Source organism: Strix aluco, chromosome 12 (assembly GCF_031877795.1).
Source record: "Strix aluco isolate bStrAlu1 chromosome 12, bStrAlu1.hap1, whole genome shotgun sequence".
Classification (NCBI taxonomy): domain Eukaryota; kingdom Metazoa; phylum Chordata; class Aves; order Strigiformes; family Strigidae; genus Strix; species Strix aluco.
In genome coordinates, this window is record NC_133942.1 from 27,230,026 (window position 1) to 27,247,593 (window position 17,568).

The 17,568-nt window shown below is 36.6% G+C and overlaps 1 protein-coding gene across 3 annotated transcripts in view; it reads right to left on the bottom strand.

The window, feature by feature from the left end:
* Nucleotides 1-17,568, bottom strand: part of MYO1E (myosin IE) — a 95,192-nt gene that overhangs the window by 43,964 nt on the left and 33,660 nt on the right. For all 3 annotated transcript variants that reach the window (XR_012624816.1, XM_074837165.1, XM_074837166.1), the window contains exons 2-7: nucleotides 15,580-15,723; nucleotides 12,786-12,875; nucleotides 11,782-11,876; nucleotides 4,167-4,254; nucleotides 2,450-2,539; nucleotides 1,332-1,463 (exon numbers count right to left, since the gene is read on the bottom strand). Coding sequence is in view for 2 of the 3 variants with exons in the window: in XM_074837165.1 (XP_074693266.1) it covers nucleotides 1,332-1,463; nucleotides 2,450-2,539; nucleotides 4,167-4,254; nucleotides 11,782-11,876; nucleotides 12,786-12,875; nucleotides 15,580-15,723 (639 nt within the window). In the remaining variant the exon portion in view is untranslated. The remainder of the gene's footprint in view (nucleotides 1-1,331; nucleotides 1,464-2,449; nucleotides 2,540-4,166; nucleotides 4,255-11,781; nucleotides 11,877-12,785; nucleotides 12,876-15,579; nucleotides 15,724-17,568) is intronic.

Consider the following 17,568-nt stretch of genomic DNA (forward strand, 5'->3'; position numbering starts at 1 on the left):
TACTGTGAGGGATATGGCTAGTGCTTCACCAGGTATGTATCCTTCCTATGCTTTGTTAATTGTTTAACCTAAAAGACCGGATTCCCATTCCCATGAATGGTTTAGTTCTAACTTCCACATCTAATAAAAAGCAAAAACTGTGACTGACCTAGATGTCTTCCATTATCTTTACCTCAGAAAGACAAGGCAAAAGGGGTTTTCCGATCTGCAATGTATTATCTCAATTCTCAGGAGCAATGTGTTTTCCATGCCTACCGAAAGGTAGGCAGAGTTGAAAAAACATATGAAGAAAGCATTACTTGTGACTCTAAGTGTGAGGCCAAGTATCCTTTATGCCCATCATGACACATGTTAAGCAAGTTTTGAACTGCTTCAACACTATGTAATTTGAAGCATGGTTCAAGTCACACCTCTTTGCATCATTTAGGCCAACAGTGCCAAGAATAAGTAACCGAGCAGTTAAAAAAGGTTCCTGTACGCTGTGATTGCCAGAGGAGAGGCTCATCAGACCTATATAAGTCTACGCAGTCATGTACAGACACGGCTGCAATAGGAAGGAATGAACAAACTAACTTGAGAATAGTCAAAACCCCACAGTCTTTTAGCTGCTGTGTCAAAAAACCTCTCCAAACCACAGAGGAAAATCAGCAGGACAATGCACATTGTTCCGTATACCTCAGAAGAGGAGAACGCACAGCTCCTGGAGCAATTCCAGCTCCAACTCAGCTTTCCATCCTGGAAATGGCACTTCAACTTTATGTGAAGCTGCTTACAGTCACTTACAATGCACTGTCTTTACTCTAGTTTTGAGGAGCTTGATCAACAGCACTTCAGCAATAAGGAACTCGCATGTCAAGGATCAATGAAGGCCAAAAAAGCCTTTTTAAACACAAAAAAGCAGGGATGCTTGGAAGATTCAACAAATAGATATTATCCTAAATGTCCTAGAAAACTTAACCAAGAATCAAATCTCTCTTTCACAGCTGTGCTATAGAATTTCAGATTAGAAGGTATAATTATATAGGCCAGAAATCTGTTGGAAAGTTCTCATTTTCTATTATATTCTACTGGACTTTTCCATATGGGAGTTCGCAGTGAATTTCCAAGCAAGGCCTTTGAAATACTGAAGTACTTCTGTTCTGGAGTTGAAAGGCAGCTAGGCAAGTCTACCTTAGATGGCATCTTAACATGCTGTCAAGCTTCTCAGTGGCATCCAATTACCTTTTTGAGCACACATTCAGTAATCTCACCGTGTTGAGAACGACTTTTCAAAACCAAAAACTGGTCCTAGTTATTTTAAATAACTTGGAAAGGACCTAAACACTTCTGACCTGGTAAAAAATGTGAAAACTCCTCTCTCCAGGATTCCTCATTACAACTCGAGATTTTTCCAGTAGGAAGTTAGAGATTTTCCCTCCATCTGGTTCTCCACCTGGGCTAAACTGGATTTCAAAGTATTTCCCCTGCAATAAATAATTAAAGCTGTTGAATGATTAGTAAATACACATCTGAAATCATGCACTTGTACTCTATCTCAAGGAAGGTTACTAGGATATTTAATCTTTATGGATGCAGTGACACAGCTGCCTCAAGGTATAACCTAGGCTTAGACTCCTGAACTATCACATATCTTTCTTTCTGTATTTACACAGCACTAGAGTTGGAATAATACGTCACGTGGTAATGCAAATGTAGAGAGTAAGTCAGTGGCTTCTTTTCACTGCTGAGACTCTTGCTTAGTATAAAGGAAACCATAAGGCTCACCTATACAGGAAGTAAATGTAACAGATTTACAACCAATGGCAAGCGGAGTTCTGCTTGGAAGCAATGTAAAGCGATTATCTTTTCCTTTCAGGGAGACATTAATTGCATTAAGACGCACGTTGGCTGAGGAACAAATCTCGGATTTGTAAAGTCTATGTGTAACTTTTAAAAACGTAACCTATAGTATGTTATCTAGTGAACAGTCATTTCACAATATTATCTTAAGTATTTTATAACAAAAGACTGAAAATAATTCCTGCCTACTTTCTGCACATATTAGTAAAGGTATTTCCTATCAAACCCTACAGATGGTTTAATTTATTTTTAAAAAAGCTTTTTTTTTTTTTGTAAAAACATATATTACTGTATATATTTTACTGATCTGAAAAAACAGTCAGTTTGTTGCTGATAAGTTATTTCAGTTTGTTGCTGATAAGTTATTTGCTTGTAGGCTGAACATTGTATAAATGAGTTGTAACTTACATATTTTAAGAGAAACAAATGCACAACGTATACAGAATGAAATCAAGGACTCTCAACATACACTTTATGTTTTAAAACACACTTTATATTTTACTTAGATTTACCTCACTTCTAGTCAATTTATACTATACTCCTGAATACTGTCTCTGTATCAGCACATAAGTTGAAAGAATAAAATAATCTCTAAGGCAGAGGGACTTACAAATCTGCTGGAGTTGTTGTTCCGTACAGTTTTTGCATTCCCAAAGGCCTCCAGTAAAGGGTTGGACTGTAGAATAATATCTTTAACATGCTAAAATTTTAGGAAACAAAAGAAACAGAGATTCAGAAATAGACAGAAGTTCTTACGGATTTTCTAGCAAACCATGACATCTTAATTATGTCATAAAAAAAGCAAGAAAGCTTGCAAGAAATCCTCCTGATCAGATAAGGAATAGAATCTGTCTCTTTTTTCAGAACTTCTTGTACCTATTTTTTGAAGAAAATACTACAAAATTGAACAAAATGCCCAAGGCTAAAAACTAGTCCTTCTGTTCACTGTTTTGCCAAGCAACACAGCCAATAAATTGATCTGTTTTTTTTCATCGTCTTGATTTTAAATAATTTCCTTGTAACACATGAGCATTTGAATCTTTTGGGGGATCTGGAACCACAACCAATGAAGTCAGAGCAGCATGAAATTTAGGAATCTGCAAGTGCTCCAGCAATCTGTTTCAGGATCAATGATGCTGCTATCTAGCTGCCTTAGAAAGCAACAAAGTGTGTTACTATTTGTCTCTTTATCTGATTCTAGGAGTTGGAAGTATGGACAAGGAATTAGCTTTGGAACAAACCCAATGCATGCTGGGTTGTCAAGAGAAGATTGAACTTTATTTCTAAAGAAATACTCAAGACAACTTACCAACTTCATCAACTGTTACTCTAATCACTAGGAATATTTTTAAATTTTGTGCAAAAAGCTGGACTCTTTTAAACAATACAAAATATTTACTTATAAAGTATGATTATATTTATTCCAAAAATAACACAATGCATACTTTCTCTGGTTCATTCTCTTGGTTACTGAATTATTCTCTGCAATGTTCCCACTATCACTGTTGCACAAAACTAAGCAGAAAGAACATACTCAACATTGCAGACTGCAATAAAGCAAAAAAATAACAGTAAGCACTCAAAAAGCATGGACTAGTAAAATTAGCTACCTACCACTGCCTGTCAGTCAATGTAATGTCATTAAGGGAATTTTTATGGCTAATTCACTCTATGAGCTTTAGTTAATAGGTTTTGATAGATAGAGCAGACATTGATAGTATACTTATTAACAAAAAGAGCTTTTTGTTGTTTTAGCTAGCTTTCAGATAATGATTTTGACTAGATAACCTCATAGTACAAGATTATGTTCCTGCTGTTGGCACTCTGACGTATGCATACAAATCAGATTTAATGGAAGTAATAAAAACCCAAAAAGCCAGTTCAGTTTTCAATAGAATGCCAACACAAGAGGAAAAAAACCCGCACATCTACTAAAAGGAGATTGGTTGTTGTTAATGAAATTAAGAACAATAAATAAAGTACCTTTCACCACTTAACTAAAAAAAAAAAAAAAAGCTTGTAGACATAATTCAGCGTGAGAGCTACAAAACTTTTAGCAGAGACCATTCTGGGTCTGTGGATTTCCCTCACATGGCTCCCACAGCAGAGGCAGCCCAGAAATCTGCAAGCAAGCAGTTCGCTGTCCACTTCACTGTCTCTCTGCTGTTGAGGGCTTGCATGTATTTCTAGCTGGTCACCCACAAGCTTCTTCAGTAGAGTGTGCCTCTTGGCTGCCAGTGTCTGCCAAGACATACCTTTGTCATTCTACCTCTGCAGTAAATCTTTAGACTCTCCTTATGCTTCAGTATTACTCTAGATCAACTCACCTGTACTTTAGGGCCACCTCCTGAAATTTTTGAGATGTAACTCATGATATATTTAGCAGCTACAGTCTTTCCAGCACCACTTTCCCCACTATGAAAAAAGGAAGACAAAAATGTACCTGTTAGTTTTTAAATAACTCTAGAATGGAGCAATTTGAGATTTATCTTGTTCAACCAAGACTAGGTACCTTAACAATGAATAATAATAAATATACACCATATTTACATCAGGTAAGCTGGTAATATATAGACTGTGATATAGTATTGTAGCATAGCAATTGGATATGTTTGTGGATAAATAATTTTTAATACATCATCTTGCATGGACACCAGAATCTCTATGGAGCTTCAAAGTCAGAAAACTATGTAGTCTGAGAAATAAATATAGTGAAACCAAGATGCTCAAAGGAGAGCAAGTGTGTTAAGAACTCAATTCCCATCTAAATTTAGTGGAATTCCAGATCTTAACACAATAATTCATTTTAAAATCCAAGCTTTGAATGCCAAGCCAGATACCTACTTCATTTTCAGGAGCCTTTTGTTTTAGATGTTCCTGAATGAAATAATGAGACATTACTAATCACATCCTGAATGACGGAAGAACTACCTTCCTGTTCCTATGCCTCTTGACACAGGGTACAAGAAGTCTTAATATTCCATACTAGCTTTCACAATTCCTTCCGTTATAATATTTCACTTCAATGGTGAATAATGTTTACAATAATGTTTACAACATCAGTAAATTTGCCTTCTTGCAACTAGTAAGCTTCTCAAAAGGGAAAGAAGATTGGCACACCAGACAATCCAACCTCATGCTTTATTTCATATCTTAAAGATAACTTCATTTCAATGGAATTCCTCCAGACTTACATAAATCTTGGTGCAAGTCAGCTTTGACCTTAATGAATTTACCCTGACCCGGACAACCATACTAATACAAAAAAACAACACACGGATGTTGGTTCAATGTCATAAAGATATGTGAAGTATTCTTTTTCTTGTGTGAAAATCTGTGCTATCTTTAAGCTCCTGAATAATTTCAGTGAATGTTGTTGACTCTTCTATCCTGTGCCTACTTGTTCCTGGATATGGATCAAATGCACATCTTTTCCTGCACAAATTTTAGCTATGTTTGCCAGAGAAACATCAGCATGTCCTGCACAGGAAAAGGACTGGCTGAGAAAGTCAACTCAGAGCTCCTTATCAGCATGAGTAATGGAGACATTTCCAAAGGTTTAATTCTGAAAAAGTTCCCTGAACTGCCAAGCTATAAATATAATTTTACATCTTTAAAGCTTCCAAATAGTACAGAAATACTGAAAGGCTTTTTATTTTTCCCCGGAAATGTTTTCATGCTTTTGTCTGCTCCTGACTGCAGTTTTACAAATCAAACAAGAAACCTGAAAAGGTGAAAAAATACTTGTTGATCACCTCATCTGCGAGGTGTGGACTGCAATTTTTATTATTCCAAGTCACCTCTTCCAAAGCATCAAGAAGAAAGTCTATATTATTGGTATCTACTACATTCACAGGGACAGACAAGAGTTTGCTGGAAGGTAAACTGTATTTAGAAGTTCAAATCAGTAATAGTTCAATAATTAAAATAACATTTCTTCAAAATTCTGTCAACCTGTTGTAGAACAAGACAGACAAACCAATCTAAACCAAATCATACTCTTCAGTTTATAGATGCAGTTTTCAACTGAATACAGAGGAGGATCCAGGGCCAAACACTGAATGAATTTCATCAGGCATTATTTATCATGCAGTAAAAACGTAACACATTTCTGTAAGATTTTCTCTGAGACATAAATTATCCTTCCCCTCTTTGTTCAAATTAAGTGTGGCTTATATTTCTTATTCCAGTGTCTGCCACGGAAATTGACCTGGAGCAATACAGTTCCATTCTACTGTTAGTCTCTGCTTTGATATAAGTGGTGCTTTATATTAAATTATTTTGGCCAAAAGACTGCCTCTCAGAGTTTGCTTTATTATGCACATATACACTTTTTTCAGTTTTATGCTTTTATCGATCAGAGACCAGTAAATTGCTGCAATTAAGCCAGAATATAACAGGATGATGCATTATTTATGAACCAAAGTATCTTTAACTGATGGGAAGGTATCTTACCCCCAGTGAAGCTCAGGTAGTCAACTGTAACAGGGAAATTGTGACATTCCTGCTAAATGATTCTCACACAGTTTTTTTTACATATATCTCACTGCTCTGCTGCTATTAAAACTATTTTAAGAAGACGGAAGAATCATTTTCTAGCTTGGTAGTTTTAAGTATGTTGGAAGTACAGAGGTTTCTAAAGGTTGAAAAAATATTATAATGGCATAAAGTAAGTGGATTGTGGTACTGACAATTTTCTCAGAGACTTTTCTTACTAAAAATAAACACATTACATAGTCTCAATCGCTAACAAAAAAATAATGCTATGCAAGACATATTGTTGCTTCTAGTACTATTTGCTACTTCAGAGAAGTGACATTTTGTTCAGCAAAGTCAATTAACACTTAGCTGAAATCAGAATAAGACTACCAATGCGGAGGGAAAATTTTTTGCTTTTCTTCCTTCCCAGGGGAAATATGATTAGTGATTAGAGTCGAGAAGCAAGATCCAATACACAGCCTCATCCTTCTCTCCAAAATGAATTTTCTGAGTAACAGTTAATATAGTATCGCTGACTGTAGAACAATACAAATAATACTTCTCTACATCGCCAGGAAAATGTAGAAATTATAATAACAAATATTTATAAAGAACTCTTGGATCTGCCAGTAAATAACATTGCATATGTGAAACACTGATGTGTGGATAAGCTTTTTAGCTTATGTAGCAAAATAATTATGTTCAGAGAAACCTTAGAAGCATAACTTCAGTGAAATATTTGCCCCTTCTGAATCAGAGCTTTTACCTAACTCCTTACTGCATTAGATTCAAGTTTCTATCACCTCCTCATTAAAATTCAACCATATTTCCAGTTACATTCTGTACAGATGTTTTAGAATGATCATTCGAGTCTTCTGGAAAGCTGAGATACAGAAGCTGACTAGAAATCTCATATTAAATTTTGGACTTAATAGACCTAAGACAGACATGAATTGTCCACTAACAACAGTTGGGGTGGTAAACAATCTTTCCATTAATGTGTATTTGTAGTATTTAAAGATGTATGGGTTTTTTTCAGGTATGCAGTCATCACACACAGCTTTACTGTACTCAAACGTTACCACATGATGTAAAATGTAAACTAAAATTACAAATAAGAAGGACTGAAAAACTGCTTTAAAGCAACTGCAACATCTCCTGGCAGAGATCACAGAAAGTAAGCGAAAATAAAGTCTTTAACTTTACAGAAAGGTAAAAACTTAAGAACACTCTGAAGAAACACATTTATTGCTACATAATAGAAAAATACTAATTGCAACCTCCATTCTCTTAATTAAAGGACAATGATAGTCCAGAAGGAATTAAAAGCCACAACAGACAATCCTTTGTAATTAAAATCTTGATTGGACAACTCCTTGTTGATAATGTGGAAGGGCGGCCATTTCAAGGGTGGAAGAAATGCCAGCAGTCGGGTGTAGTAGACATTTACAAGCTTCGTTCAATAGAAGCTTCAATTAAATATCATGCCTCAGTAAAACATAAACTTAATGAGAAATCAAACTCCAGCGTAACTGCATTACTCGTGTGAGTAAATTCCCTTTGTAACTCTGCCCGGTGCATACAAGGGGAGACAACTGCGGGTACTGCTCCCTCCTCCCACCTAAGCACAGGCTCTGCACCTGCATTCAGCCAGCCAGAATCTAGCCCATGAATAACCTCACTGTTTACACTGTTAGCAGCCATTCCAAACAGTTTATGGCTCCTCAGCTATAATTAGACATGCGTACATGTAATTTTTTTAATGCATACGCATATATGCTGCAATCACTCCACTAAAGAAACAGGCTTCCCTGGCCCTGGAAAGGTTGTTTGGTAACAGTTTTTCTTTTTAAAATCAGTATTATCAAATAAAAAGATTCAGCCTTTCAGAGAACTCTATTTTCTTTTGGATCTGCCTTCCCAGTTCATTTACTGACTTTTTGAAGAGGATGAGCTTTTTCTATCAGTGTCTAAATGCATTATTTGGAATTCTGGAATTAAACGTCCTGGCAAAAGGGTGTGTGCTCCTCACACAGACACAGGGTCCTGACTACAGGAGGACACTGCTGGAACCTTCCTTCACCTGCCTAGAAATCTGTGTCTAGGAATGCATGAGCCCTCCCAGGTACAGAGGCAGATGCCACAGATGCCCAAACCACCTGCTGCAGAAGACACAGGTGTGCACCAACCCCTTCCCCATCCTCCTTGTGTCTCCATTCATGTGCACCGTAAGCCAGACACAGCCTTTTTAATCTGACTCCGATTCAGTCCAGTCTACACCTTACTTCTTACCTTCTCTCTTTGCAAACCTTTCCTTAGGGGGGAAAACTGCCATCTTGAGGGAGGGAAAGAAAGAAAAACCTGGGTTTATTTCTGTGCTAGATTGCTGTTCTTTCTGCTCCAAGAGTGATTTTCAGTGAAGTCACTCCAAATTCAGACTAGTTGTGAAGTAGAGAAGCAATTAGGCACCTCATAGTAACATACTGTTATCATCACTCATTTTCCACAGGACAAATTTTTATGGCAAAAACTATGGTTCACTGAAACACAAAGGTTCACTTGAAACTGCTTAGGTTCAGCAGTCTTCTGTGGAACTGAAGACAGACAGAACTGTATCTCAATTTTTTGAGAATCACCAGTTTAGGGGCAGAAATGGTAAAGTCCTTGGCAGCTATTAAATGAAACTGATGGTGTGGAATAGACATGAAGCTAGCTAGAATATTGATTTCACTCAAGAGCTACAGCATCTTGGGAGCTTCTAGTCTGCCAGCGATTTCAGTGCCTTCTGGTCTATGAAAAAAAAAAATGTAAGCAAACAAATTCCAAACATGAAGAAACTTCATTCCTAAGTCAGCTCTAGTCATTAGAAATAGTGATAACATTAAGATCAGAAGATACAGTATGTATCTAAAGAGTTTAAATGAAATGTGCTCAAAAGGATTAAAATATCAACCAAACAGATTTTGTGAATGGCTGAGTTACTCGATTCCATAAAAATAATTTTTAAGCATCCCAGAAAATCAAATACCATCATGAAAACTACCTGTAAGTCTAAGTCCACAGTTGTTATGGTGTTTGTAATAAGAATAATCATAGGAAAAATATGTAGAAAGTGTAGAAAGGAACGCTCTGAAACGTCCCTGGCAACCATGATTTTTCTTCTTTCAGCTTTGCAGTAGATTTCAATTAACTCCAGCAGATTCTGAATACACTGTGCACACAGTGAGAGAAAATTCACTCTGCACGCACAAAATGCAAACACTCCAAAGAATGCATCATCCATCATTCAAGCACAAGAATTCTCATATGTGAATTTAAATCTGTAAGTCAGCATCTCAGTTCTCTGCAAATGTGACCCTCTGCATTCATTGCACTTTGGGGCATAAGCAATGGATCAAAAACTGTTTTTTTATCACAGTTCACCACAGTTTAAAGGTTTTCACTATAAATTTAGCTTCACGCGAAACATCCCAGCTTCTGGAATGTTACTTTGTTCAAAAAGCAAAATAAATCCCAATTTTACCCATTGCTAAGAGGTCTGAATTTGACTAAATGGGACTAATAACTTCAGCATGGCAACAGGCATCTGTTTTCCAAAAGGGAGATTGAGCTCAGGGAATTCAGATATATGAGACATGGGAATATGAGCTCTGGGCATTTTGTTTCATATGGTACCATGCTGTAGCCAGGGGCCCAGGAATAGGGAGGCCCTTATAGAAGTACAGCTCAGTGTAGCAAACTGTTAACACCTGGTTGACCTTCCTACCTGTAAGATCAACAGTTTCCACATGCCTAATATACTCTGCTGATACTAAGGACACAGACACACCTGTGCCCTTTTCCACTCTAACACATCACCCAGTAAAGCCCTGCCTGGACAACCCCCAGGCATAGACTCAAAGAAATAAAACAGTGAATATAATGTTCAAACAATTATTCCTCACAAGTTTTCATGACAGCTCACAAGTGAGATATATTAATATGAAATCTATTTTCACACTGGATCATTCAGTAGGGTACAGGAACACTTGCACATGGAGCACCTGCACATGTAAGACCCACATACTAACCCCAGTTCTTTATAATAGTAAATGGCTGGTACAAGGGCATTTAAGCTTAAACATCAGTGACCATCCATCATTTCCTGGAAGGTTCCAGCCTAAGGGATTGAGTGCACTAAGTTACAAGGCATCCGATCTGATCACCACTGACATCCTGCACCCTTGGGGCGTGACACTGCAGGGCACGCAGCCACCCCGGGAAGAAGACCAAAGAGGGCCTCCTGGACAAAGAAAACACTGTCTTGAAATATCTCTTTTGTTAAATTCAACAGCAGTTAAATTCACAGTGCTGCCTCTCAGCATGTTCCATAGAGAAATGACAGAAAGCTTAAGAAAAGCTGTTATTAATAAAATAATGACAGCTTCCCTTCAAACTATTTTTTCTTTTTCTCCTCTTTCTTTTCCCTAGCTGTTGGGAAAGTCTCATAGGCCAGCGGTCTCCAAACGCTTCTGACCACACACACTATCTATAAAAAAAAATATCTGAACACACACTCCCAATGTATGTATATAATTTATTGATTTATAAGTTACATACACCCATTACCGAAGGTCTAATATTTTCTTCCTGCACCCCAATGGATTTCACTGCACAGCCCCTGTGACACACACACCCCACTTTGGAGACCACTGCCACAGGTGAAGTGCAGCTCCAGGTGCACTACAGTGAATCTCCAAAGCTTTCTATGTAAGAAGGAAAGAGATATAGTGTACCAGCAAAAATATCCTGCATTCTTGCTCTCTGCATACTTTCTTTTACCATACATCATCCATAAATCCACAGATGTGAACAAAGCATATCCCTGGACCCAAAACTCACTTTGATTTTGACTTGAGTAATGCCCGTCATTAAAAAATTTCAGTTATAATTCTACAGAGAATTCCCTCAGCCTAATAATTAAAATAGATTAATAGCAAAGACAAAATTATTTTTCCAGTATTCCTCTCCTCCCTTTGTCTCTGACTGAATGCAAGTAAAATTCCAAAAGGAGAAAAAGTACATTTACTTTTAAAAGAGGAAAAATAAGATATAGTACTAAAAACATAGTATGATAAACGCAGTCAATGTGAGAATGTCAGATTTAACAGTATCTGTGGCTGCTCTAGTTGTCAATCCATCCCTCTCATGTAGTCATTCAAGCTATTGCAGTTTTGGTATTGGGCATGAAGCTGACTATGTGAGAAAAAGATTTCTTGTGGTTAAGCTATCATCAGGTTTTCATGGGAAAATAAAAGGGAGGGTCAGAAAGTACTTAGTTATCCTAGAAAACCCCTAAATGTTCAGTGGTCATGGACACATAAGATTTTTATTGATATAATAAAAAAATAAATTTTTCTGCTTCTTGAAGTTAAAACATCAAAAGATGATGATAAAATATTTTTTTACACATTTTTTTCTTACCTAATAATGACACACTGATTTTCTCTGTCAATAATCATGTTTCTGTACATGCTGTCCGCAAGAGCAAAAATATGTGGTGGGTTTTCATATTGTGCCTAGGAGGGGAAATAAAGAATAATTTTTCAACACAGCATTAAACAACACAGAAAGAGCCATATAAATTTTTATTTAAATTGGAAGAATTTTTTTCCTGGAAAAACAATTCTGAATCCCACTTTATACTGAATTTTCACCAGGAATTTTTTTGTTCATTTAATAAAAACAAACCAAGGTCTCTGGGTTTTGTTACTGATCTTTCTCTCATCCATAATTTTCTCCTGAAGTATTGTAAACACCCTGTTTAAAAATGGTTTGTGCTTGGAATATATTACTTGTCTAAGAGACACTCACATAATTTAAGCCTTTTCCACCAGTGGTCATATGCTAACAATAACTACCTAAACTGCTAAACAGAGCCTGGTGCTGTATGTCTCATTTTCATCCACTGAGACCATTCAAACCGAATGGTTTCCCAAATCTATGGACATGCTCAACTCAAGCAGAGCAGGAAACTGGATTTTAAGTTCCTTGTGCCGATTCCTCAACCTATATTTTCAGAAGTGTCATCTAATTTTGGCATCTTAATTTTTTTATTGTTCTTGTCCAGTTTGAGAGTTCTCAAGTCATAGTCTCCAAATCTACTAATGGCCATTTTGTATTGTGCACCACACTTCAAGCATACAATAGCTTAAAAACTGCCTTTGCAGAAGGAGGGATGTGTCAAGGAGAGAAACCTGAAATGGACTAGAGTTAATCAATACAACTATTTTCTTGAAATACTAATCCCATGTTCCAGGGAATTCAATTTGAAGACTCAATATATGGTAATGGATATCAGCCAAATTCTCCCAGGCTAGTACAACACTACCAAAACCCAGGAATAAATGCTTCCAAGAGTTTAACCATGTAGGATAATATTTACATGCCCCTGAATACAGCAGTACATTTTAGACTGCTTTACTTACTGCTCCTTGGTACATTTCAACTTCCTTTTCCCCAAAATATGGCATTTGCTTGAAAGGATTCACAGAGATTAATACAGAGCCAATATACGTCTGTATTCAAAAGAAGTTAAGGTAACTACAATTTCATAAAGTATTATCTTACCACCAGTGACTGCCAGATAACTTCTGCATCTATTACATAATGCAGCACAGCTTCAAATAATAGTAAAAAGCCCGCAGTTTACAACAATTGTTAACGAAAATTAAATTATAGCAGGCTTACAAGAATATAAATATATCATTCAATGGGATATTATAAAAATATTTATTTTAGGACAAGCTAAGTCTAGAAACATGTATTAGAGGCCCAAACACAACACACCTTGAATAAAAATACAGAAAGGAAATGGCATATTTAAATTGTTTTACTCCTTTGTAACTGAGCAGGTCGTACTGTCAGTATTAGAAAACATTGTTTTGACCTTTACAGAACATAGTATAGGGAGACATTCTGATCTCACAGAGATAGTGCTGAGCATGCACAGTCGGACGGAAACAGCCACAGCTGAGCAAAATTGGACAATTACTCAGTTGCATGTACTAGTGGGGGAGCTCAGGGAATTTGGTAATTCAGTATGTGCTGTGACTTTATGAGTGTAACTATTAACAGTCCCTAGAAGCCTTATCCTGCAGGCTGCCCTATAGGAAGCAGCTCAGTTTCAAGCTATTATTAGAGCCAGAGAGCTTTTTTGCAACACTTTTAATGTTAGTGTTTCACCATTCTGCATACAGCTGCACATGTACCTATGTTTACAAAATACTTTAGAAACCTTTGGAGTTAGAATTGCAGTATACATACATGAAGCAACTGATACTGCTTTACAGGCAGGACTGGTTCATTGAGCTGGGAGTTAGCAGCGTACCCATGCCAATGAGTCCAAAATGTTGTACTGCAGGTTTCATTTAACAATCTGGAATTGTCTGTAGGCAAACTCACTATCTAAGTTTTCCATCCAAAAGTAGGAAAATTAACAAATTTATGCTGCTGGATTATCCTACATAAGAATCTATTATTGTGGTGTCAGACCACAAAATGGTAACATCTTAGAGAAGAAGTATAACTCAGTGAACATAATTTCTGTATTGTTAATTTGCAATGCTCTCTTCATACATTTTTAAAATTTAATGCAAAGAAGAGTGACAACATCTGAGTCTCAAATATAATAAATCAAGCATTCATTGTGTCAGTATAAACATCCAAAGTGACAGTTTTCTGCTGGTAAACAATACCAGCATTTTCTGGGACGATTTGGTAATCTCTATGCAACACAGCACAGACAAATGTTCATTCATGAGTGGACATACAAACAATCAGAAGATTCAAGAGATGATCTCCATTTTAGAATGAAAAGCCTTCGCAGAACTGCAAAAGAAGTCTCTTCTCCCTACACAAAGGAATTATAATGCTTTAAAATAAGACTCTGATCCCTCATGTGACCACAAGTCCCCTTGGAAAGCATACTTATTCCTGCTTCAGTAGAAAGTCCATCTCCATATTAAGCTCACTTATTTTTATAAGAAAAAAAAGCATAAAACCATTTCTTCAGCACAGAGTACTGAAGACTTTGTGAATGTACTTCATGGAAGATGCAGCATTCCACACGGACAAAAGTGCTCGTGTTACTAACAGCAAGAGCACTATAGTTTGCCCCAAAACTGTATTTTGACAAATATTGTGCAACTCTATAATGTTTCTCTAAGGCAAATTTAATAATACTGTGGTACTTTACTCAACAGAGGATCCAAACCCATGTGCACACACATATTAAAAACCTCTGCAGTTTGGGATAGAAATGTCAACACAACTGCAACATTAATTCTCCTCTATCAGTCCTTGCTAAATTGAGCTGCTACTTAGCTCTTAACTATCTGAATATATGGAAATAGCCAGGAGATGTTATATTTTCTTCCCTTTCTGCTAAAAAAAGTTAAACTCTTCAAGGAACTATTCTACAGATACCACTAGGAAGTATGACAACCTGGCTACAGCAGCAGAAGAGACAGTATCACTGTCTAGTGACTAGTATGTTTACCAAACTCATTACTGCAGCTCATGTTACATTGTGAGAGCTAAAATTAAATAGTGACTATTCTTATCTCAAGGAATTCCTTTCATACAAAATTAAAAAAAAAAAAAAGGCAAACTTTTGGTGCTGAAATCTGTTTCTTGTCAGGTTACATGTTCAGGTATTTAAGTCTTTCATGTTTTCATTAATCACAGAAAAAAAAATTTTAAGTGTGAACACCGTAGATTTGCAGAGGTTTGCATGTTCACCTGTTTCCATCAGCCCATGATTCATAGTAGTAACAATTCCAGAGTAAGTTGCAAATGGGGTTATGTCACAGAAGAAATGCTATTTTGAACGAAATAGAATTTGGGAGGTATAGAAGACAACATGGTATCAAGACACGTATATACACCTTAAATCTATTAATTCTTGCTCTTAGAAACAGCATTACTGCAGTAGCTTCACAGGTCATGTAGATATGTAAATGTATGAGCTACAGGCCTACCTTCAACCATGACAGGAACAATTCCAAATATCAAAAAAAAACCCTTAATTTTTCAGATCTTAATTTCAACCCTCATAATTAGCTCACTTTACAAAGCATTTTGTGTAATCTCAGGTGAACTGTCATAAAATGCTGAGCATCTTTGAGCAATCTGCTAAAATAGAACACGTACATATCATTAGTTTCACACTGGCTCAGCAAGTCCACAGGGCCCCACTAAAAACAACACTACAAAGGATACAAAAATATAATCATCCATGTATCGTTTCTTTAGGTTCTCCACTATGGAATCCTCTGTGATCTTGGAAAGAAGGACCATATCGTCCACTCCACTGTGCTTGACATTGTGGCTCTGCCAGTGATATCTGTAGTGTCCTTTGCTGCCCTGCAGGAAAGCACAATAAGCATCAAAAAAAGTTACTATGTTTCTCATTAGCATTAAATAACTGAAAACCATCTATTCAAATTCCAACTTCCAAAATATTTTTCTTTCACTTAATTCTATTCCTTGATATAGGCATTATATAAAAACATATATAAATTACGTCAACTGACTTGCCTCTGAACTACTGAAGAATTGCACTGCCCTCAAAAATTAGCAGGTAATTCCATGGGATTTTGTGAATGTCTACACACAGAAGGGATTTCAGATGGCAGACATTTCTAAATTTAGCAGAAAAAAACAATTATTTCAACTGAGATGCAGTTATTGGAAGCTAAGAATGCAAAAAATGACACTCCTACTGTGCAACTATTAGTAGTGAGGATAGTTACCGCCTGAACTGTTAAATAGGGTACAGGGGATTCTCCATCTTTTAGTCTTTTAAGTCAAACCTGCACAGAGGCCGTTACTCAAATGGAAGCTGTGAGCCTGATGCGTAAGTATTCAGTGATGTTCCGCAGATTACGTTACGCAGCTTGTTGCCCGCATGTCTTAACAGTCCCTTTTGATCTGTTAGTCACCATGACTGACATCTAAATAGATGTTCTCTCCCCACACTTAGAGACTACTATTTCAGGATGCTACTGAAAACTTGTGACATTTCAAGCTCTACCACTAGAAATCAAAATCTGTTTTTTTCCAGCTGAATTGAACAGTAGTTACGTTCTATGGATACACCTACTCAGATAGAAATCTGCTCTCCAAACCCAAACCTATTTTCTGTAGCCTGGCAGATAATGCTAACAGAGTTCTGCCCTCCTGCCTTTTTATACTTCAGTTTTTGTTTACACAATACTGAAATCAGTGATGCTGGAATTAACACATTTTACACTGAGAAGTTATCGAGTATGCTGTAAAGGAAGATGTGGCCAACAACATGGCAATTCTGTGTATTCCCCTCATTTTTTAATACCACAATTTCAAACAATGTGATTTAGTTACACTGCTCTCATGTATGTTATGGTATCAAGTCATATGCATCAGAATACAAACAATTTATTCTTACAAAGTATTTTGCAGAATAAACTAACACATAATTTTACAGATTAAATAAGGAAATTTAGGTACTCTGAATGCTTTGGCTGCACTCAAGTATTGTGAAATGGGACATTAGCAATTTACACACTTTTGTGTGTACACACTTCCGCACTAGCAAATGACCTGTGCAACTGTATTTACAGAAAAGTGCATCTGCCGAATTGTCTCCTCATGTAAATAGTCAAGCATTTGTACCAACACCAGGCATAGGAGTGGGAACTACAAATGGAGTCAGGGGAGCACAAGGTTCTTATTTTAAGCTGAGTTGGCTAGAAGTGTTCATTAAACTCATCTCAGACTTCGTTTTTCCACAAACTTCACTGCATCTATTAGTGGGAAAACCCAACAAAAAATAATGAACACACAGATTTAATTCATAATGCATATTAGCAAATATTATTAGTCAAACCTATAGGTTAGCCACATCTCAACTTGAATGACATAAAAACTAAGGACCAAGTGGATTTTAATCTTGAGTTAAACTAATTTGCACTAAAACCAGACCCGTTTTACTACAGCAGACATCACAGAATTTGTAGGCTTTATGTATATTTTCTATTAAGTCTCCAACCATTGCTGCCACTGATGCAGCTCCATCACAGCTAACAACACTGAAGAGCAATTAAACTTGAATTAAAAGAATGCTTTTTAATATAGTACAGCAGAGGTAAATATGTCTGAAAACACACAATCTCGGCAGTTTTCTTGAACACCCACAACCTTACATGAACTTCAATAAAATAATAAGCT